Raw genomic sequence first — 23,932 nt, forward strand, 5'->3', positions numbered from 1 at the left:
CCCTCCCCCCCCAGACCTGGTGTCTTTTGTCTCGGAGGTTCAAACGACCACGCTGTGATGGCTGGCGTTAACCAGATGATCATCGAAGCCCCGCCCCCTCACCTCCTCGCCCTGAAATCCGTGGGGTCAAGTTCGCACAAACAGAACCATCGATGAACTGAAATGTGATTGATCGGAAATAAATTCACCCATTGGTCCACGGGAAAACAGAAACAGTTAGCATACAGTTAGCATTAGCGATGTGGGCGGCGGTGGGGGAGGGAACCGAGCCCTGATGTCTGCGACGTGAACCTAATTGATGAAGAAGGATCTACGGCATTGGAGGCGTGTCTGATTGGAGCCCTGACTCCTCCCCCTGACGGCCGTTGCCTCTTTGTCTCGCCACGGAGGGAGGGAGGCAAGAGACGGGGGAACGGCGGTAATGAAGCTACGCTCCTGCCGTCCCTGGCGGTTTGAGAGGCGCATGCAGCCCATAATTCAATCCAGCACCAATGAACACACACACACACACACACACACACACACACACACACACACACACACACACACACACACACACACACACACAGCAATACTTGTGATCTGGTGTGTCCTGCTCTTCATTCAGGCTCCTACAGAGAAGATAAATGGAGGTGTGGAGCTCAGTGACCTTCATCTAGGTGGGGGCGGGGGGTAAGTGGGTGGGGGTGTCTGCATTGACAGTGCACCACTACATCTATGAATCATTGTAATGGAGCACAATAAATCAACAATTATCTTAAAATGTAAAACAAATGCAGGAAGTACAGCTAGTCCTCAACATACGAACACGACTGGTTCCTGGAGGTTGTTCGTAAGTTGAATTGTTCGTAAGTTTGTGATTTATTACATTGAAATCTCTAATCTCCATCTGAGGTATTTAAATATTACTACTGTATAAATAGTAATAACATTTAGTATTTAGTATTTGAAGTAATGTCAAATACTAAAGTAATATCACTACTACTGTAAATACTAAAGTGATGATGATGATGATGGTGGTGATGATGACGGTGATGGTGGTGATGATGATGACGGTGATGACGATGATGACGGTGATGACGGTGATGATGATGACGATGATGATGGTGATGGTGGTGATGATGATGATGGTGACGGTGGTGATGATGATGATGATGACGGTGATGATAATGCCGGTGATGATGATGATGGTGACGGTGATGGTGGTGATGAGGATGATGATGATGATGGTGACGGTGATGGTGGTGATGATGATGATGATGACGGTGATGGTGGTGATGATGATGGTGACGGTGATGATGATGATGGTGACGGTGATGGTGGTGATGATGATGATGATGACGGTGATGATGATGATGATGACGGTGATGGTGGTGATGATGACGGTGATGATAATGCCAGTGATGATCATGATGGTGACGGTGATGGTGGTGATGATGATGATGACGGTGATGATGATGATAATGCCGGTGATGGTGGTGATGATGATGGTGATGATGATGATGGTGACGGTGATGGTGATGATGATGATGGTGACGGTGATGATGGTGATGATGATGATGGTGACGGCGTCATCTTCCTCTCAGTTCAGGGACGTTTCCTGATGACTCCTTCAGGATTAAGTGGCGACACGGTGGAGTGTGATATTATACACTGCAACCTCTGACCCCCCCTGTAATGCGGTCACATGCTTCGCTGGGGGCGGGGGTGGGGTTAATGGACTCCTCCATGGACACGGGGGGTGGGGGAGAGTTGACTTATCGGCAGTATGTGATGGTGAAGGATCGAGCGTCTGCAGAACGGAAGGTGAGGGGTCGGGGGGGGTAAATCAACGGACGCAATAAAACGGCGGTTGATCATGTGACTCAGATGACATCACACGAGTCCAAAACCAATCAATGACAAGAATGAAACGCAGCAATCAAAACAAGCCCCGCCCCCCTCACCGCTACTGCATGAGGTCATCCAGTTCAATCCCATCAGAAAGTCTGGTAACGCCTCTGACTCCGCCCCCAAACCTCAGGAGCTGTCAGGGATCATCACCCGGCCTCCAGGCCCCGCCCACCATCGTCACGCCAACCAGGAATCCAGACAAAAGAATTAAACGTACGATGAAATCCGACCGACTCAGCATCCGACGCTGGGTTTACGTTTAAACCTTCTGTTCACGCATGGAAACGTTTAGCTGCATTCACACACCCATAAATGTGTTTTACTGCATCTCACACACACACACACACACACACACACACACACACACACACACACACACACACACACACACTCTAATGAGCGGTGAGTCATCAGCGTAGGTGGGGTGTGAACCAGAGGGGGTGTGATGGACTGATGGAGGTTCGTCTGATTGACCTGACGGACGAGACTCAGAGCTTCTCTTCATCTCTGAGGCTCCGTTTATCTCAGCGCCTTATCTGAACCACACACACACACACACACACACACACACACACACACACACACACACACACACACACACACACACACACACACACACAAAACAGGTCCCTGGCCGTATGAGGACACGTCAAAGACAGGCTCTCTTTATCTCTGTGTGTGTGTGTGTGTGTGTGTGTGTGTGTGTGTGTGTGTGTGTGTGTGTGTGCTAAGTGCTGCAGTGGATGATGTCATCGGTAATGGCACACCGCCACAGACGAGCTTTTTGTCCCGCAGCGCCTCCATTCACAGGAAGACGATCGCTCCGAATCACAGCCCGACGCCCACACACCTTCATCATCATCACCATCATCACCATCATCATCACCATCATTATCATCACCATCATCATCTTCATCATCACTATCAACATCTTCATCACCATCATCATCATCACCATCATCATCATCATCACCATCAACATCATCATCATCACCATCATTATCATCACCATCATCATCTTCATCATCACTATCAACATCTTCATCACCATCATCATCATCACCATCACCATCATCATCACCATCAACATCATCATCATCACCATCACCATCCCGTGTCCACACGTCTTCCTCCTGGCCTCTGGTGAGTGTGGATTCGCACGGGGACGTCAGCGGTTCCAGCGAGCGTCGGATGTGAAGCGTCGGCGTGAAAAGAGGAAGGTGTGATGAAGATGACAGAAATAGAGGAAGTGAGAAGACGAGATCGGAGGAGGAGAGAAAGTTACCGACGCCTTTTAAAGGTGATACCATCAGAAATAACGATCGGCTGATGGTAAGGCTCCAATCAAATCCATTGATCAATCAGATTTTGAATTGTTTTTACAACAATCGATCGGTTTGATCAGGAGGGGAGGTTGAGATGAATTCAGGGGATAAAAATCCCTCCGTGTGGATGTAAACAAAGACGTGTGTGTGTCTCCACCCGGGCGTGACCTCAGCGACCCCGTGTGACGGGTGTGACCGCCGTCAGGTGACCAGCTGACTGGTTTGTGTTTGTGGGGAGTCGACCTCAAGCTGTGATTGGTTACAGAAAAACCAGCATCGCCTCAATAAATGAAGAAAAACAAGAAAATAATTACAGCAAATATTCAATGATTTGAAAAAAGTTAATTTTAAAATAAATAAAGTAATAAAATAAAAAATTAATTAAAAAATTTTTTAAAAACTTTTTTATGGAAATTGACTGAAAATTTCACTATTTTTGAATCCGTTTTTAAGATCAATGTCATCTCTGGGTTCCTGGAGGTTTAATAAAATCAGTTTTTATTGGTGTTTTTTTCCATATCGCCCTGACTCCTCCTCTCCATCTGAACCAGCTGATACATCACAGAACATTATTTGTGATTTAACGACAGGAAAACGACTGAAAGTCGCAGCTGAGAGACATTAAACGTCACCACTGATGAGAAGTTTTATAAATGTAACCCCCTTTAGCTTCAGCTCTTTGTAAACACACACATCAACCATTAATGGAGCGTAAATAAACAGGAGTAACTCACGTTTAGAAGCTCAGGTCTGGGTCCATTCCTCCTCTTCCTCCTCCTCTTCCTCACTCTGATTCAGACTCATTCAGTCCACCTGAGTCCAATCACCTCAGGTGTGTTTGTGGCTCCGCCCACACAGGCCTCCAGACAGGGACTAGGTTTTGATAGGTGGATTAACAGATTCTTCTTCCACAAAACGCTTCAGGAGCTTCAGAGCGAAACGTCATCAAAGTTTGAACTCCCAAGCTAAATTCTTTCCCGTAGCCTGGAAGCTAACAGAGTTAGCATCTCCTGCTAGATTTGAAGTGCTACGTTTAGCAGGACGTCGTTAACGCCACCACATCCCCGCCACACGGCGGCGACGGCGAGACGACGCCTGACTTTCCCCTGGCTGGAGCAAACCTGACTTCTAAGAACAGGCGTGACCTTTGACCCTGGAGAAAGTGTTTGTGTCCGTCTGAAAGGACAGGAGCGGCGTCAGCTGTTTGGCGTGGAGGCCTGAGGAACATTTAAAGTATGCGAGTGACCCCCCCCTCCCGCCCCCCTTCATGTTTCGCAACAAGCCGGCGCTCAGAGAGGATGCAGCCTGTCTGCTCCCGTTTATCGCTGCATAAGGAGAACGTTGTGCAAGACGACTTCCAGGAACTCCAGGAGGACGAGGAGTTGTTTTGTTCCTGAATCTTCTGAGGAGCGTGAGGTTAAAGTTGTTGTTCACAAGACACACACTGTTATTAACACCCCCGCCCCCCCATTCCCAGGCATGAACAGTCAAACCTCGAGATACGAGTTTAATCCATTCCGTGACTGAGGTCATAAGTTAAACATTTCCAATCAATAAAACCATTTTAATCCGTTCCAGCCTGTAAAAAAGCTCCAAACCCCCTAAATTATGGAAAAAACCCATGTTTTTATCAACCAATAAACACGCAGACTTTACCTGTGTATAATTAATTATATATAAGTTATGTAAACAATGAAAAAGAATGAAAAGAAACGCAAAAGTCAGGAGAACACGCGAGATACGTCTTTAGTCCACCAACCAGAACGAGATCCGGTCTCACTGATGTCGTATCCATCCGCCAACACGTGGTGGTGTCCTGAATCACGACTCGTATCTGGAGGTTCTACTTTATGTACTTCAGCATGAAAAACAAGGAGAGCAGAGCACGTGGAGCCTCACCAGCTTTATTTACATGCGCACCATTTCTTATACAAACTAGATTACAATTCAAAAATGGAATACACAGGAAAAATACCCACTAACATCAAGTCGAGAAGAAGCAAGATTAGTAAAGGGCAGAGCTGGTAGGAGCGCCGGCCGGGGCCAAACGAGGATGGACAAGAGGAGGTGATGAAAGGGAACCTTCCAGAGGTGGTGGGGGGTTATTTAGTGGTACGCCTCCTCTGTTCGTTCACCGGAGGGCGTTCCGGTGTTTTGGGCACGAGGAGAGAGGATGTGCGTTGGCTACGACCGCAGGAACAGACACGAGTGAATGAATGAAGCTAAGGAGCACCGTTTAATGAACGTTTAATTATAATCTACTCGACCAGACGCCGGCGGAACGCTACGTAAAGGTTCTGAGTCCACAAAGTAGTCCCAAAGCTGAGCTAAAGGAGACTGAAATGTAAAAACAACCAAAATAAACCAAGCTAAAGGCTAAGCTAAGCTAAAACCCTTAGCGTGGACAAGTCGGGAAAGCGTCGATCGCTGCGTGTCGCGGCGTTTACCCGTTAGCGTAGGGCGACGGCGATCTCGTCTCGTGGCGCAAGTTGCACAACTGCTTCAGTCGAGCTTTTAGCTAAAAAAAAAAAAAAAACGACGCTACTTTGGGATCTCGTGCATCTGGAGGCGAGTTGATCAACCAAACTCCATTTTATCGGATTAAACGCATCAGCGCGGGACGATAGCGCCAATGGCGTTTGAGGGCGGTTAAGCTAGGTCGTGCATGAGCCAACCACACACACACTCCTCTTCCTCGGCCTTCAAAGGGACACACACACATATTTGTACACTACTATACATGGGCGGGGTAAACACTTCCATACAAAGAAAGGCTTCGCGAGGCGCGACGACAAATGCGGCGTCCCCACCAGAGTGTTCCCCTCTTCCTGGCGTTTCTTCAGTTTCACCTTCAGAGGTATCACAAAAACCAAGGCTCAAGTACGACGTGAGTATATACGCACAAACAGCGAGGATATATGCATTTCACACGATTCATAATGCATAAATACAAACACGCATACAGTCGGCTGTATGCACCACCAGGGCGTGGCAGGGGGCGGGGCTTTACGACATCCAGGTGGGGGTGAAAAGAAACTCCACAGATAAACGTGTTCGGGACATCGTCGTCGCCGCCGTTGGGGAGCACCGATCGTGTCCGTGATGGGCGTGTCACGAGTCCGACAAGAAGGGGGCGGGGTTCCTTCCTCTCTTTGTCTCGAAGCCCCCCCCACCCCCCCAAAAAAAGTTCCAAAGATCACAAGAAGTTCACAAACACAAAACGTTTTTTTTTTTAACAAGAAATGTTGAAACACCATTAGAATGTGACCCCGCCCCCTCCCTCCGCCCACAACCCCCCCTGAGTGATTATGCATAACAATCCCCACAAAAATCCCGTCTGTAACGTCTACACGTGTGTGTGTGTGTGTGTGTGTGTGCGTGTGTGTGTGTGTGATTTGGCTGCCAGCATATCCTACTGTTTGTTTCAAGTAATTTGGCAAATATACAGTTAGCTTATCGTTGCGCTCTAGAAACAAATGGCTTCTGGAGGAATGAGCCGCGCTACAAGTGGGCGTCGACCAAAGGGGCGTGGCGCGGCGTCGGGGGCGGAACTCAACACTGATTTCATAGCACCTGTTGTGGCGTGGAAACGTTCGCGACTCCCCGGGACATCGATATACGTTTGGCCGCATTGCATGCAGAGAAGCCAGGGAAACCTACCCCCTACCCCCCCACCATCCCAACTACCCTGCAATGTACAAAAATCCATGAGATTTACTTCCTTTAGTCTTTTTTTAATTTTTTTTTTACAGTTAGATAAAGACAAAAAAAAAAAGATAAGTATTCTCGTATTATTCCGCTGAAGGTTTTGGCGCGTTCTGCACGCGTAGCGGATTCGTCGTTTTCCTTTCGTACGGACGTGTACGATGCAGAAAACAGAGAAAAAACAAACACTGAACATTTAAAATGACTAAGTGAGAACAGAAGGAGAATATTTTGAACATAACACGACCCCAGGATACCACTGGAACACATTTACACCACATCACTTCCTGAATTTTTTTTGTTTTTTTGTTTGCGTACAACAGGAACTGCAGTGCCGTTGGCTCCTGATGTTGAGTCGTTGGATTCCACCTGGAACCCCTTTTTGGATAAATTCCGTCCCTCTGATATCGACAGACTGGGCAACAAAGAAGAATTGCATAATTCTACAGTTTGTGAGTTTGACAGATTTGTCGTCGTCGGTGTTTCACAGGAAGCTGACGTGCAGCGTGTCTGGAGTCTGGCAGACGGCTCACGGGTCGCCGGTGTGAGGGTAGAGCTTTGGAGAGGAAGTCTTCGTCTGTAAACACAAGGGTTTGGATTCTACGTTGTGCTGATGGCAGGTTTGGCAAACAGGATGTTGTGTGTCTGATCTTCTCTCGCGTGATCCGTTTCACACCTGGAGAGACGAAGAATGACAAGGTGAGAAACAAAAGTTCACAGAGTCAGACTCCAACTGAACGCCGTCGATGGAAAAACGCTAGTCTTGACATTAAGAACTTAGTTATTCCGGGATTGCTCTAGTGTGATTGGCGACAGACTGATGTTGAGTCCTTGCAAAGCTGCAAGACAATGCAAAATTGGGGTCCTGAACGTCACAAAAGCCGAACAGTGTTGGGATTCTCAGTCGGACTTTGGCTTTTTGCTCCGTACGACATGACTTTGGTCATCAGCGGAGATCGGATCACACAGAAGGGGTTTGGAAAGAAGTCAGTGAGGGGGCTGGACTAAATGGAAAGTTCTGACAACGTGTCTTTTCTAACAGTAAATCAACAGTAGATCAACATTATCAAGCACTTTTTGACGAGGCGTTATTCAGTTTCCGTTCTGGCAATTCTGCCCAACGCCTTCTGGAGCTTCAAGAGGCCAACTTCTACGTAGAAAAGATGACTTTGCAGACATTTACGGTTTTATTCTTAAAGGAAAGGGGTACAAGTACCGGTTGGTACTTCCTGTCCTACTCTGAGTTTACAAGACAAACGGTCGATCTATCGTTCCTACATCCAAACACGATAACCTTTACAAAAATACCACGACTCACTATGATTCACAAAGACCCACCTGCTCTGTTCAGTTCCGCCTGGACCCCCTCAGCCGGGTACCCAGCTCTGAGATGTCTGCTTGGTGTTCGTGAAGACGCCGTTCATATTGACCAGAGAGTCAAAGTTAAAGTCCAGGCCGTCGGCGTCCATCAGCTCGTTCCTGATGATGGAGTCCATGTCGCACTCCAGGCTGCTGTTGAACATGTCCAGGTCCAGATCGGTGGGGAAGCGGTCCTGGCAGATCCCTCCGCTGCTGCTAACTGTTCCGTTCAGGAAGATGGACGTGTCGATCTGCATGGAGGAGGACCCGTTTCCTCCCAATGGCGAGAGCAGGAGCTGCTGTTTGGCGTTGGCCAGAGCGTTAGCCTCATTGGCCAGGTTCAGACCCCCGTTTAAGGACCCCAGGGAGCTCTGGATGTGGTTGCTACTTTGCAGCATCTCCCCTTTGCTGCCCTGAAGTCCTCCAGTGGTCCCAAAGGTCATGACAGGATCGTTCCGCAGCATGAGGCCGCGGCGAGAGTTCTGGGAAATGACGGCGGCAGCGCTGGCCTGTGACATCAGCGGGTCGGACTGGGTCATCATGACGTCACTGTGGCTGTGGCTGTCAGAGTTTAGAAGGTCTTGTAATGTCTGGCTTCCAAAGCGAGACAGGCTGATGCTGGAGAAGGAGGTCTGCTTGTTCTCTTGGATGGTCTGCATGGGGGACGGACGTAGGGAGGAGCCCGCCGTGTGGGGGCCAAAGATGGAGTTACCGTATCCGTTAACTCCGCCGCTGGGAGAAGTGTTGGAGGACGGCGAGGAAGTTGGGGAAGGCGAACCTATCCCGTTGGGTTTGGACCCAAAGTTGAACCCTGAGGAACCGTTTGGAGCTGTCTGCCCTGAAACGGTCGGCACCAGGTTGATGTTATCCAGCAACTCGTCCATCAGGTCGTCCGTGAGTCCGTCGTTCAGGTTCATCGTACCTGCCAGGTCTGCCAGGCGCGGCAGCTCTGCCGGGGCAGCCTTCCCATTGGTTGTGGCCTTGCCCGGAGACAGCGCCCTTCCGGGACTGGAGTAGATCATCGGCGAGAGAGGCGGCTCGTCGTCGGGCACCTCGTCCAGCTCCGGGTTGGCAAGGATAGGCGACAGGCGACCGCTCAGGGTGCTGGCGTTGGAATTGGTTCGTGAGCGGAAGTCCGTCCAGGCGTCCAGCTCCTCGCTGCTGCGTGACGTCGGACTCCCGGGCCACTTGGAAAGACCTGACGGACTGTCGCCGCCACCCTCGCTGGCGGCAGCCGCCGCTGCCTGGAGGGCCGCCTTCTTCTTCGCAGCTCGACCGCGGGCGGACTTGGTGTACTTGTTGCTGTTGTCCATAGAGACGGCCCGGCGTCTTGGAGCCTTTCCGCCCTTCCCGCCTTCCGGGTTGATCATCCACCAGGAACTCTTCCCCGTTCCCTCGTTCTGGACGCGGATGAAGCGGCTGTGGAGGGAAAGGTTGTGCCGGATGGAATTCTGTAACCACAAAGAACAAAAAGGGAAGACGGTTGAGTCGTGTGTGCGAAACAATCGGCTCAAACGATCAATGTCATTAATATCGATTTGTTGTGTTCCTCCTTTAGAGCGTTCATTGAATACCCCTCATTATCACCGTCCACAAACCACCCACTACCACTAATTCTGCAGATGTAAACAGTCAGACGCAATTAGACGCACAAACAACGCAAATCCTTTCACTTAGAATGTTCATCCACTAAATACGGACAAAAAGACACTGACAGGCAGCAACACTTAGAACTGACGTCTACATTGTTCCCCCTGCAACCCTTTGTGTTTTGGTACAAAAGAGAAAAGTGAGATGGTGGTCTATAATCGAGCATCTGCTCGATTATGAATGACACGCACAAAAGAGCCCCTGTGTTGCTCCCAGAGTGTGTTCTGTATCGAATTGTGTGTGTCGGTGCGTGTCTGAGGGTTGGCTGGTGTGTATTGATCAGCACTCCTTCCTTGTGCGAACCCCTGCGGCTCATTGGGAGGGGGAGAACCGGGTCACATGACCGACCGAGAGTGTTATTCACTGCTCAGAGATGCACAAATGCGTTAACTGACTGTTGACTGACTTGTTGTCTGGCTTTGTTTACATCGTTTACTTCTTGTTGTGTTATGAACTCATGTCGGAGCATCCGTCACAACCTCCCGACCCAACTCTGACACTCGTTGTAGGGTAGTCCGTCCCATTTCTTTAGTGGATGGTAGGGTCATTGTCGTAGTTGTAGTCCATGTCGCAGGTTGTGTTACTGTCATCTGTTCTTTTCTTCTATCATTCAAATGAGGTCAGACTTGAGCCAGAAATGTTAATAAGCTAACATTTCTAGGTAGGTTGGGTATGTTTGAGTCCGTCTGATGAAGTTTCGACCGTGGGGCAACAGGGAGTTTAGATCGATGGCTAGAAATTGGGTTATATTTCAGCCACAAGTAAATGGAACTGTTCCTGGAACTTCTATATTTTGGGGTTTTTAACTTTAATTTGTCTTACTGCACCCCCCCTGCTTGCGCCCCAGGTGCTACGAGGCCTCGTTCAATCCATCTTGATGCCTAGACCTTGCCGGTCCTTCCGTGGCCCCTTCCTCTTCCGCAGCTTCTCTTGTTCCACAAACACACAGTTCTTATGGGCCCTGAGGGACTCCGGCTGCTATGCTGTATTCTCCCATATAAACAACCCAACCACCATCCATGACACACACACAACCCCCCCTCCATGTTGTCCTCCTACAGAACATATATTATATTCCATCTAGAGTTCCCGACAATTCCGTCCGGGTCGACCTTCTTCCCGGTGGGATTAGAGTCTCCAGAAGTCTGGAGACGGACTCGACAACAGCGCCCCCTAACATAGTGGCTACCGTTTCAGTTTAAAAAGTGTACAATCAGCATCTTGTGAAGACACTTGGGGATCTCTGGAGACTTCATTATTCCTCACGAGCTGTACTGTAAATGCAAATCTGTGCCGGGTGAAGATGCAGAGGGGCAAAATATCTTTGTACAAGTTCCTGTGCACCTGTGTCTCAAGAGCCCATCAGCATTGAGATCATCCAGACAGCACTCGATCCCAAACTGGAGATGTCTTACGACTCGATAATGAATTTTCATTTTTTGAGTCGACTATCTCTTTAAGCCGGAGAGGTAATTATGTGAATGGACGTTTCCCGTGTGTGTCTATTCACCGAAATGAGGTAAGACGAGAAGCTAAAACCAGAGGGACCGGTGTTTGTCCTCTGCCAGCGTCTCTGGAGGAATGACGTAACGCCGTCATTACAGAACATTCTACAAACACGCCGGCTAAATGTTTCCAGCTGCCAGCGAGATTCAAATAACGGCAGAAGGTCGACTTTGTGGAGGAAAAGGAAAACTGAATGAATGGAACAAGAGTTTCCTTCCGTCCTGGGCTGGAAGCTGTTACCTGGACGCTCCATCCATCCCTGTCCGTCACTTAAACGTTCCTCCGCGGATCCAGATTCTGGATCCGCAGAATCTGGATCACTGAGCTCACTTCATGCCCCTTTTTCTAAACAAATCCGTAATGGAGCTCACCTATTAACGTGGATCAAGATTTACAAGAAATTGCAATTTTGTTGATGACTGCATGTGGGCGGAGCCTTTACCAACAGACATTGTTCAAGGGGCGGAGCAAACAGTGGGCGGGTCTCTAGAGGGTTACAGGAGAGTAATTATGACTAACGGAAGGAGTCAGGCGATGCGACTTAATTTGGCGTCGTGGTGACATCGCCATAGCAACCGGTTTGCCCATGGGCGACTGTGGTTCTCGACGGTTGGTGGTTTGAGCCCCGCCTCCTGGACGAGCTTTGGAGCGGAGATACCGGAACCGGCTGCGTCCTGGCGCTTTGGCGAAGACCCAATCAAACATATTGAACGCTGATCACAACCAATGAAAACAATTCAAAACCTCCAATTCGTGGGTGTTACATTGAAAACTGAATCCATTCTGGTGTTTTTTCTCTCTTTACGACTGCTTTATGTTTTATTTGTGTGCGCTCTGCGAGTTTGCAGATGACACGCCGCTGTGTGAGTGGGGTAGGGTTCCATACGGCTCCTCAGGGGTATTCCCAAAGTCCATTAATAAAAACAGGTCAGTGAGGCAAAGCTCTGATTCATGACTCCTACGACGAGCCACGAGAGATAAATAAAACACATCAACCTACCGAGGAGTAACGATTCTGTTGCCAGTGAATGTTTTGAAATTCTCCTTATCTGAGCAATTTCGATCAACAGATTGGGATCTGTCACCAAAAAACGAAGACAAACAGGATTGGGATTGGACCCTGACAGGAACACTGGGACGCTCCGGGCCAAGAGTAACACGATATTTCATTGGCTCAAACGTGGAGCCGCAGCCAGCAGCTGGTTCCATTAGCTTCCCATCACGGCTGGGGAAACAAGGGGCGACCTCGTGCTAACAGGATTGGGACGCTGCCCAGTCCGACCCGTAAATCAGTTCTGCATAAAATGAAAGAGTTTATAATCCATCAAGTGGTGAACTTCGGTGGCCGTGATGATTTTGTTTCATTCAGACAAAAGGTTGAATAGATTTAAAAAACAACAACACACAACCACTGGTTATGATCAGACTTAAAAAAATATAAATCTGTGAAGGGAACGCACCCCGATCAGCAGCTTCTTTCTTATCATCTGGACATCGTTGTTGCGCATCGACCTCAAGTGAGCAGAAATCGAACTAATTAAATGTGTGACTGTCCCTTTAAATCGCCATAGTAACCACTTAGAACAGTTTCTTCCTGGTGGAATTAAAAAAAAACCTTGTTTTTAATAATAAAGGAAACCTCATTTTGTTTGTTTGTTTGTTTGTTTATGTACCTTTCTAATATTATTATTTACCAAACCTGATAATTTTTATAATAATACTATTCTACTATCATTAACCCCTTCTTTCCAGGATGGTGGCTCAAATGCTTCTGATACTGGTTATCCTGGTTCAGCAGCGTTCAGCGTGTGTGTGTGTGTGTGTGTGTGTGTGTGTGTGTGTGTGTGTGTGTGTGTGTGTGTGTGTGTGTGTGTGTGTGTGTGTGTGTGTGTGTGTGTGTGTGTGTGTGTGTGTGTGCACCAGCTGCAGGAACACAGAGGCCTTTTTGTCTGTCAGTAACATGTGGGAACAATTAATCTCTGTCAGTAACGCGTCAGGAATCTCTTTGTCTCGTTACGGTGGTTTCTGAAGGCGCGTCGGCGAGACGTCAGATATCAGAATTCATGTAAATCCCATCGTACGAATGTAAAGGAACGAACACCTCGGGCTCCTGAGGTTACTCAGAAACACTCCTGCGGTTGGTCCCACTGTTTCTGAGGGAAGCGTTCTGATTGGCTGTAGCCGTCCCGGCTCCAGCGGCGGTGATTGGTGCAGAGGAAGTGGTTTGCGTAGCCAGGCAGTGCAGAACAGGGAGGGTCTCCCGGTGTTGCGAGTGTGTTTCATCACCCAGCGACAGCGTCTGAACCGGGCCGGTTCCATTCCGCTAGGACTCCAACCTTCCTTCAGCCGGGAGGAAACGCGAATGAAAAAACACGCCAGGGAACGGAGGAGGGAAGTTTACGGCGTCGCCGGGTCAAAGGTCAAAGTGCCTCGAGGTCAGAGTGCTCACCTCATGTATGTTAGCGCCCCCCCCCCCCCCTTCCACCCAGAGGGATCTGCTTCCCCTGCTGTGATTGGATTAGTTCCGTGACCTGAGCTTCACACCTCTGGTGTGTGTTCCCGCCCACTGACACACTGTGTGTGTGTGTGTGTGTGTGTGTGTGTGTGTGTGTGTGTGTGTGTGTGTGTGTGTCCCAGCCAAACACAACCACACGTTATCAGCCTGTTATGTAAACCAGCGCTAATCTGAGGCTATCGTCAACGGCGACCGCGCTTGAAGACAAGCACGGCGATCGACTACGGATAGCATTAGCGTTAGCGTTAGGGAAAGAATGTAAAATGTTTTATATGCTAATGCTACGAATTCAACAAGGTTAACTCATTGGCTGCCAGCGCTTTGTAGTAATTGATCTCTGTCTGTGAGCTTTCTACGATGCCCCAGATATTAATCGCTGTCCCAGCATGCTTTGCCCAGGCCCTGAGTTTGGATACTTGTGCTTTAGAGGGTCTGATGGGCGGGGCTATCCGAGCTAATGTCGCTCATGTTCACACCTACATATTATAAATCAGAGGATCTATCAGTTCCATCCATTTGTGGACTTGAGCGTACGTCGATATGCAGACGACATGCCGTTCTCCACACCTGATCCGGGTTATAAATAAGCGGCTCGTCTGGACGGTTATTTATACGAACCAAAACACGGGTCCAGGTTCCAGCCGCCCTGAGCTCTGGACGGCAGACAGAACATTCCATTCTCTTCCATCATATGTGTGTTTCCAGGCCAGAGGCCGGGTGTCTCTCAGCTCGTGTGTGTTTGAACTTGTATTTATGAGTTTGCCCTGGACAGCGAGCTGGCGCTGAGGCGGGGGGAATCTGGTTACACCTCGTTCTGTTTATTATTCTCAGCCTCCTCTCCTGGTTTTTGTGAATAGCTGGCGGTCTTACGTCAAGAATTGCTCGCCGCCGCGTTCGCTGTCATTACGACGCCGCCCCCTTCTCCTGTCCTGTGTTGTTGACTCTTATCTTCTCCAATCGCTCAGCTCGAGGTGGTGAACCCATCCCACCTCCCTCAGCCAATCAGGGAGGGCCAGAGCGGAGGCACGGTTCGCTCTACCCCAGAAAGGCTTCGTGAGGTCAGTGCGTTTTGATCGCCGGGCCTCCTGGAAGCTTATCTGACAAATGGTAGAGGAAGAAGCTAGGAAGGGAAAACCAGCGCCAAACCGCGTCGTTCTGAAAGACGGAAACAAACATGAAGAAGACGCTGTCGGCGTTTGTTCGCCAAGGCTTTTCGACGCTCGCCACGGATGCACACGCTTTGCTTTGGGACAACACAGGACATCCCTGCTGTGCTCCATCAACCCCAGTTCCAGGACACGGCGTCCTTAAGCTAGAGCGCTAATGCGCCTGCCAAGAACACACACACACACACACACACACACACACACACACACACACACACACAGGAACACTGAAAACATCTGAGCAAAGCCAAACATAACTCATTCGCTGCAGACTCGCAGCGGCGACAGCGTCCAAACACAACACAATTATTTATGCATTTTAGTTTCTGGTAAACAATTCACGCTAACAGATAAGCTAACACGTAGCCACCCAATGGGATTGTTGTGCTTTAGCAGTAACACCACATTAACATTCATCACATTAATCCTGTAAATATGCAACAATACCCACGATGACCCCCGGGTGTAATTACAGCCAGAGGAGGAGGGCGTGCAGCCCCTTATTTAATCTGAACGCTCAACGTTATAATTACAATAAAAACGGGATTACTCACCGCCGCTGTTTTCCACGGCTTCAAGACTAAATGGAATAAATAGAGTTCAGTGCGTTTTTGACCTGATACCAGAACCTGGATCTACCAAAAAACACAGTTTTTTGCTTCACTCTTGAAGCACGTGACCTAAACCTGCTGACATACAGTGGTACCTCCACTTACGAATGTTTCTACATACGAAATTTTCTACTCACGAAACGCCTCAACAGGAAAATATTGCCTCTTGTTACAAAAGAAATTTTGAGTTACGAAAGGTAAAAATACACTATGGGCTGACACTCTCAGCTCCCACAGGTTCCTGAACACAACATTCTCATAGCTGCTCTGCCATTGGCTATTACCTAGTATCCTGGCATCCCATTGGCTAAGACTCTGTTGTTCGGGTGCAATAGGAGCGCATGAACCAAAGGCGGTAAAAAACAATGGGGACAGTAGTTAAAAGGTAAATGACCGTCATTTTTATTCTTTACTCTATTCTTTGTTTTTTACGTTATGCACAAGTCTCATTTATTGTGTAATAATCTAATCGTAAAATATATTTGTTACATGTTTTGATGCATTCTTATGCTTTATAAAACATTATATCTGAATTTTGGGGGGCTTGGAACAGATTAGGGCATTTGCATGGAAAACGCGTCTCTACTTACGTAATTTTCTACTTACGAAGTTTCTTCCGGAACCAATTAATTTCTTAAGTAAAGGTACCGCTGTAATGAGCTAAATCAAGTCGTTTTCGTGCGATCTAGCTGACGACCCAACCAATAAACCGACCAATGGACTTGCGTGAGATGAAAACATCCTTGTTGGAGGTTGTAACGCCGTTAGAGTCGCATCAAGAGTCCTGTTCTGACTCAACCCAGAAAAGTAAATGAAACTGACGGAACATCATCAGAGAATTTGAGTAAATTTAAAGTGTTAACAAGAACGGCGCCTCTAGTTAGACCCATGCTCCCGAAATCCAGTCAGACCTCATTCAAAGTTAAAGTCTCAGCCCTGTAACCATAATTTACACGGTGGACGACGCCTTAGGAAAACAGATTTCATTTCTGTTTGGATTAGCAGCAAATTACAAACTCTCGTCGATACCGACTCCTAAACGGGAAGACGGTTCCGCCTTGTCACTTTTCCGTGAACTTTTGCTCGTGGCTATTGCTAAGATGAGAGACTTTCGAATCTCAGGTAGCAGAATTAGCCGTCTATTGATTTAAAATAAGTCTGTATTTGGTGTTCGCGATGCAGTTTGGGCGGTGATCGTTAAAGATGTTCAGTCGTACCTCCAGAAATAAAGACGACAAAGGTCTTCATGGATACCTTCTACCGGTGGAGAGACCACTGGATCTAAAGTTTGGTTTTTTGAAAAACTTACTAGAATACAACAAGACAATTGCGATTTTAATCTGTAACCCCATAAAAATGAAGGAAGTCGGTGGATGAATACAACCAGAGGGATCGTGCCCTTATTATGTTTGGTTTATTTGCTGAGTGGAATGAAAGTTTGTCTGCGGGGCGTGGTCGAAGGATCGTTAGCCGCGGCGTGACAAGGATGGCGTGGAGACGAGCCGCCTGCCCGTTTTAAGAACTCCAATTATTCCGGCAAGCAGCCGTCTAGAAATAGATCCACCGGCGACGGCCGTCGTTTTTATCCCGGCCTCCGAGTTTGTCGATGACAGACGCGCAAAGACCGATATCGTGGCGATGTGCGGTTAGCATGTGCGGGGTAAAAAAGACAGGGAAGGGGCATCGAATGATCCTGCTGGTATGTATCAGAGCTGAGGAGAGGGGATTAAAGAGACCTTCACGCTGCGAGAGGGAGATGGATATAGACGGGCAGCAGCGAGGACACCCTCAGTATTAAGACCAGCAGGGTGTCCACATGATTAATTACATCTCCATGAGGTACAAGCAGCGCCGCCGCCACGGCGACGGAAGGGGGAAGGGTAGAATCATTGATAATTATCGGGAAAGACAACAACGCTTTGGAAGAGGAAGAACCTGGACTGGCGACGGGTTCAGGGGTTAAACGTCCTGGAGCGACGACCACGAACCTCCTCTAAAGCCAACAACCCTACGTACGTTTAGCCTCAGGCTCCGCCCACACACACGTTTCACGACAACCGGTTGAGGTGCCACGCGAAAATAGCTCCTTTACCCTCAGGGGGGTAGTTGTGAGATTTCGTCTCCTGACTTTTTAACGTCGGACGAAATTTTAAGGTGTGGTGGAAAAATACAACCAAATAAAAAGATGCGACTCGCAGCGGACTGTTTTATTCTAAATATAATAATAAATGTGAATTCAGTTTGTACCAACTTTATTAGCAGCGTCCTCAAAACGTCACGCCAATGTTTGTTTCTTGTTGGTTCTGCTAGTTCGGGAGTTTCAGTTTCGCACGAATGTATTCTGTGTTCGCGGCCGGAGCGGCCCCTTTAAGAAGGTAGTCATGTGACCGAGGCAAGCATCTCAAAATGCGTCACCAGATCATGTGAGGACATGACCACACCATCGGTGAATCTCGTCTCTTGAGTATCAGAATATTAACAAAGACGGACGAGATCCAGGTTCTCCGGGTCCGGGAGTCACATGACGAGGGTCGGCCAATCCGGTACGCCCAGTCTGACGTGACACCGAACCTCCAACGGGGGCGCATTCCACCGCCAACACCCGACAGTCCCTTTTAATTAAACTGCCCCTTCTGATTATCGTCAGGCTTGGAGCCAGGGACCGGTTCCCCATCGGCTTTGTTCGTGTTTTCATCCTGACTCACACACACACACACACACACACACACACACACACACACACACACACACACACACACACACACACACACACACACACACACACACACACACACCTTCACCACCACCTATGTCATGTGTCATCTACCTTTTGACTGGTGCGCGTGACACCGGGGTGTGTCGTCTCTTTTGTTACCACAACACCACCCGCTCGGCGCCTCCGGGAGCCACGCCGACTCAGCGGTATTTTGGGTCGTGGAGGGGTTGACTCAGTCTCAATCAAACAGGTGACCTGTCAAACGTCCAATTAGCTCGTCTGACGGCGATCACTTGAGCTCGCGAAACGGTTGGGAGCGCGTGACGAACGCCTCTTTTTCCCAGCGTGTTATTTGTGTTTATATTTAAAGTTTTGGTGGCGTTCACATCTGATCCGGATTAGCTGGGGGCCCTGCGTGTTGCTCACGGGGCGCTTTGCTCCAGCGGCGCTAAAAACAGACACACTACGCGCACACATGCTCCCCAGACCTCTGATTCTTGCCATATGTTGTAGCCGTTTGCACGCTCGGCGGAAAAATTCATGTTTATCGCAACTGGAATTTTATCTGCGAATTCATTCCGATCTGGGATTGCGACGCTGCACTGCCAGGAGTGAGAAGTGAGCTCAGACTGTCAGCTAACAAGGTAGCACCCAGGCGCTATCGCCGTCGACCTCTCGACAACTTTCCTGCTTTTGTTTTTAGCGAGGTAGCGACGGCGCTAGAGTCGACGCGCGGATGGAACGAGGTGGGATAGGTTCAGGGACCGCGGATGCGACATTTCCCACATCAATAGCAGCTAGCAGATGTTAGCATTTACAGAAGAAGCCGAGTAGAAGAAAAACAAGATCAGAGACCTCGACTGATGCGTAGCAGCAAAACGCTAACGGACTTTTGCGAGCAGGTTATGTCGTTTTTGGATGTAAAATGTTGGTCGATATGCAGATGACGCTGTGATTTACATCAGGACTCCTGCCATTGTGATGCTGATGGTTAAAGGAAACGGTCGTCATGGTGATGCTGAAAGAATGAACGCCAAAAGATAGCTAAGAAAATTAGCATATCCGCTCTATTATTTGTATCCAGGATGGGGAAACCAACAAATGAGGGTTCACCAGTTCAGATTTGACGTCTGCCGCCCACCTTAGCTGAAAAAGCTAAGATAGTCTGATCTAAAAGTCGAACTTAAACCTTAAACCTGACGCAGCGCGTTGAGTCATGACTCAGCGTCGGCGTCTGGGGTTTATATTCAAGGTTTTTCCTGTCAGCTGACGTCCAGAACTCTCGTGCAAAACCGACTCTTGGACTTCCTCTTCCTTTTCTCAGAATCAATAGGTGGCTTCACTTCACACCCAGTACCTCTGGCGTGTGTGTGTGTGTGTGTGTGTGTGTGTGTGTGTGTGTGTGTGTGTGTGAGTCTCATTCTTGCTGATTTCAGCACTTCCAGACCTGTCAGCCCTCTTCCTCCTCCACACCAGCTGGAGCGAGGAAGGAGGTGCTGCCTTCACACGGGGCAGATCGTAACCTTTACAAGGCAAACACACACACACACACACACACACACACACACACACACACACACACACACACACACACACACACACACACACACACACACACACACACACCTCAGGAGAGCTCTCCCCCGGCAACAGCGAGCCTCTTCCTCTGCCCCTCCCAGCTGTGCTCCTTGAGGAGTCACATGACTTCCTGCTTTTGAGACAAAAAGGAAGGAGGGCAGGAGTTTGTTTTCCTCCCCGCTCTTCTTCTCCACGCCAACACCCGGCGGGCGTTTCCTCCCTGATGTTCCCCCAGGCGCGCTTTAAGGTCAGAACTCCAGGTTCTGTCCGGTTTTACTGATTTGAATTACCCACAATGCCCTTGTTTGCCTCAAACACGCCCATAAAAATGCACAAGGATTGGCGCCACATTGTGGGGATGACCACTGGAGGCGGGGCCAGAATGCTCACCTGACGTCAGACACGCCTCCCGGTGGGTCAGGTGTCACGACCTGGAATCCGGATCGGCGTGTTCCGACCGGTCATCGCCGCGGCAACAGAGGCCGTTCACACGCAAAGCCATCAACACAAATAAGAACGCCACCGGGGTCGTGACCCGGGTCGCTGATGATTACGCCTGATTAGAAACGTGTGTGTGTGTGTGTGTGTGTGTGTGTGTGTGTGCTGAGCTGCGTTTCTGTTAAGCCTATTAATCATCACACGTGATGACGATGACGTCACCGTCCAACCAAAACCGCCGCGTCAGCACGTCCTCGTGGGCGCCGTTCGGCCCGTTCCTGTTTATTGTTCGGTATTTCTATGTGTTTACAAAACGCCACGTTCTGATTGGTCATCGAGCCACACACCTGATCCACACTGAGGCTGTCCCCCCCCCCCGCCGTTCCTCCAACCCGCCCGCCTCCCTCCGTCGCTCCTCAAACTGGGGAGCAAATTAAACTCGGTGTTTCTGTTCACACACTGAAGGTCATCATCATCATCATCATTTTTCAGCGCCTCCTGAAGTGAACTCCATCGCCATGGCGACTGATGGAATTTCATTAGCGGAGCCCCAACAGGCTGGATCTTACGGTGGGCTCTCTGTGTTTATTTCCAACCTGACGTGAACTTAAATACCCCCGTGCCACTGGGGTTGGGGGGACGGGGTTATTCAGGGGTACCAGCGTGGGCACCGGGGCCCCCGTTCCCCCCTACCCCCTCCCCAGAGTAGAGTGGGTTCAGTGGGGACATGAGGGGCCCTCCTTCATCCTCCTCTTTGTCCCGGCGCTCTCAGGCGCTCCTGGCTTAGTGCTCATACATGACAATACACACACACACACACACACACACACACACACACACACACACACACACACACACACACACACGGTCAGGTGAACAGGGGCCTCCACTGAACCCCCCCCCCCTCACTGCTCCTCCAGCTGTTTTCCCCACATACAGCATTTTGTATTTGTGTTACCCCGCTATTAATAGCACACACACACCTACTCCGTGTGTGTGTGTGTGTGTGTGTGTGTGTGTGTGTGTGTGTGTGTGTGTGTGTACCGGATTGACAATATTTTCATGGATCGTTCTTTTGTGGGGAAATTTGTACACACTATTAAATAAAACGACGGAACAACTGTTTTATTCTCACTATAATAATAAACGTGAATCCAGTTTGTATCAACTTTATTAGCAGCGTCTTTGTAACGACACACCATTTGTCTCTCATGGGGAGTTTCAGTTTAGCAGTGATGTGTTCTGTGTTCGCGGCCCCTTTAAGAAGGGGGTCATGTGACCGAGGCAAGCATCTCCAAAACTTCCAAGAGTGACTCAGAGACAGACGTGGAGGAGAGAATCCACTCATTTAAGACGAAACACGGGTCAGAACCAGATCAGAAGGATCTGGTTCTGGACGACGAGCTCATGAATGGGCCCCCCTGCCCCCCCCCCTGGTTTTTCTCTCCCTTACAGCTGCCTTTTGTCGTCCTCCTCCTCCTCCTCTGTTTTCCCGTATCTCTCTCTCATCTCCCTCTTTTCTCTGAAAGCTCCTTTTCTGAGTCGACTCTTCTGCACAAAAGCTGTTTGGTGGTGGGGGCTGGCCGCCGGCCAGAACTCCAGAAATCACTCAACCCCCCCACTCCCCTCTCTCTCTCTCTCTCTCTCTCCACCTTTTTGTTTTTCCACCTCCGATTTCTTTCAGGACGTGTGAGACGGCTCCGGCGTTCGCTCGCAGGCGCCGCTCGACGCCGCCGACGGAGGCGTGTCGGCTAATCCTCCCGGAGCTCGTGTGCGAAGGCCTCGTAAACCGGAGAGGGGGGGGGGAGGGGGAGAAAGAAAGAACAGGCAGTCCTCGGCTTCCACTTGCTAATAAAAAAAACACACACACACATGTGTGTGCTCACACACGCTAGTCACGCTAGGCTAACATGAAGGAGGCGGGTGATAAAACGCAACTGGTAGCGGAGGAGGAGGGGTTTCATGCATGACCTTTTTTTTTCGCGTTTGACCTCTTCCTGCGACCTTGACCCGCTGGTTTGTGTGACTGGTCGGCCGCCGTCACCCTCAAATCACCTGAAATAACCAGAGGAGTAGAAGCGGTGCTGCTCCCTTCACATCCGTCTGCTATATATGAAGCTAACTTAGCTTAGCATGCAGAGTAGGAACAGGAAATTGTATCTCCAGCTTGGTTTTAAAATAAAAACAAAGGGGCGGGGCCTCTGGTTGCCAACCTCGTGCTGTGACATCATCACACCGATATGCTAACGTCGGTGGCAGATTTAAAGAAGTCTATGGGAGATGCATGGACTACCATGCTAAAAGCTAACAGATTAGCATCATGTGACCTCGGATGAGGAAATTAGCGCTCATGTTGTCGGGTTTTTGTGCTCTGCAGCGCGTCTGGATGATTTTCTTCTTCTTTGAATTAGCCGCTAACTGCTACTAGCTTCTTTCAAGCTGCATGTATGTCATCAGGAGGTCTCTGATTGGATGCCGCATCTTTGAGACGACATCCCAGTCTCCCAGCGAGAACGCCAGCGGGCGGACGAGGAAGACTCATCTTCATCCTCTGTGGTGAGTTCATCGCCAGGTCAGAGTCGGATGAAGACGAGGTTTTAAAGCAGCCAGACAGGCAGGAATGTCGTTTAGCTCGCGTTAGCAGAGCTGCGGCCGCCGCCGCCGCCTCCGCCGCGTGAAATGAAGGTTTTCTACTAAAAGAAAGGAGGGGGTAAAAAAAAAAAAAAAAAAGGGCGAGACTCAGATTGCAAGGCAGACGTCCGCGGCGAGGGGAGGTTTGCACATTTGGGTTAGCATGAATTATTCACCGGCGTACGCCGGCGGAGGGGTGGGGGTCTTATCGCCGCGTCCCACTAAGTGGGGTTAGATTAGATTAGCGGCGCGTCCTGTGTGGGAGGAGTCCGGGTGGCGTCCGAAAGAGAGTCCCTCCATCACGCAATCAAAACGCAAGATTGAAGAAAACTCCCAGCATGCAACCTGTTTGAGGAACGGCGTGCTATTGCACCGCTGAGTGCAACAGGGCGCCCCCAGTAAAACCAATCCCTCCCCCACCTTTGCTCCCTTCCTCTCCCCCCTTCCCTCTCTCTCTCTTTGAAAGTTGGACGACGGCCAATGAACGCGACAGCCGGTTCACGGCGGAGGGGGGGGGGGACGGGTACGGGGAGAGACGAGGCTCACGCCGCTGCACACTGACCTACATACGCTTCCACCCAGCTGATTGCATCTTACACTCAGGCCTGCAGCCAATAAGGAGTGGGGGTGGAGTGCCAGCCGGCCAATGGCGTCGTTGGGTCTCCGCGGCGCTCCTGCGCTGTCTCCGTACAGTTTTCAGTAATCATACAGGGGGCAGAGAGAATGAGAGAGACGTGGGGGGAGACGGGGGGGGAGGGAGACTCCTTACACTAGCGCTACGCCGCTAACGCTCCAGACAGACGAAGGCTAACGCTGGCTAATGCTAAGGAGCGGATTAG

At 49.5% G+C, this 23,932-nt stretch overlaps 1 protein-coding gene across 1 annotated transcript in view; it reads right to left on the reverse strand.

The window, feature by feature from the left end:
• Positions 1 to 5,107: 5,107 nt before the first annotated feature.
• The window catches only part of foxo3b (forkhead box O3b), a 32,974-nt gene continuing 14,149 nt past the window's right edge, over positions 5,108 to 23,932 (reverse strand). The window contains exons 3-4 of the mRNA XM_068341913.1: positions 8,262 to 9,733; positions 5,108 to 7,599 (exon numbers count right to left, since the gene is read on the reverse strand). Coding sequence (XP_068198014.1) covers positions 8,291 to 9,733 — 1,443 coding nt within the window. The 3' untranslated portion in view covers positions 5,108 to 7,599; positions 8,262 to 8,290. The remainder of the gene's footprint in view (positions 7,600 to 8,261; positions 9,734 to 23,932) is intronic.

This window comes from Antennarius striatus, chromosome 19, assembly GCF_040054535.1.
Source record: "Antennarius striatus isolate MH-2024 chromosome 19, ASM4005453v1, whole genome shotgun sequence".
NCBI classification, from domain to species: Eukaryota; Metazoa; Chordata; class Actinopteri; order Lophiiformes; family Antennariidae; genus Antennarius; species Antennarius striatus.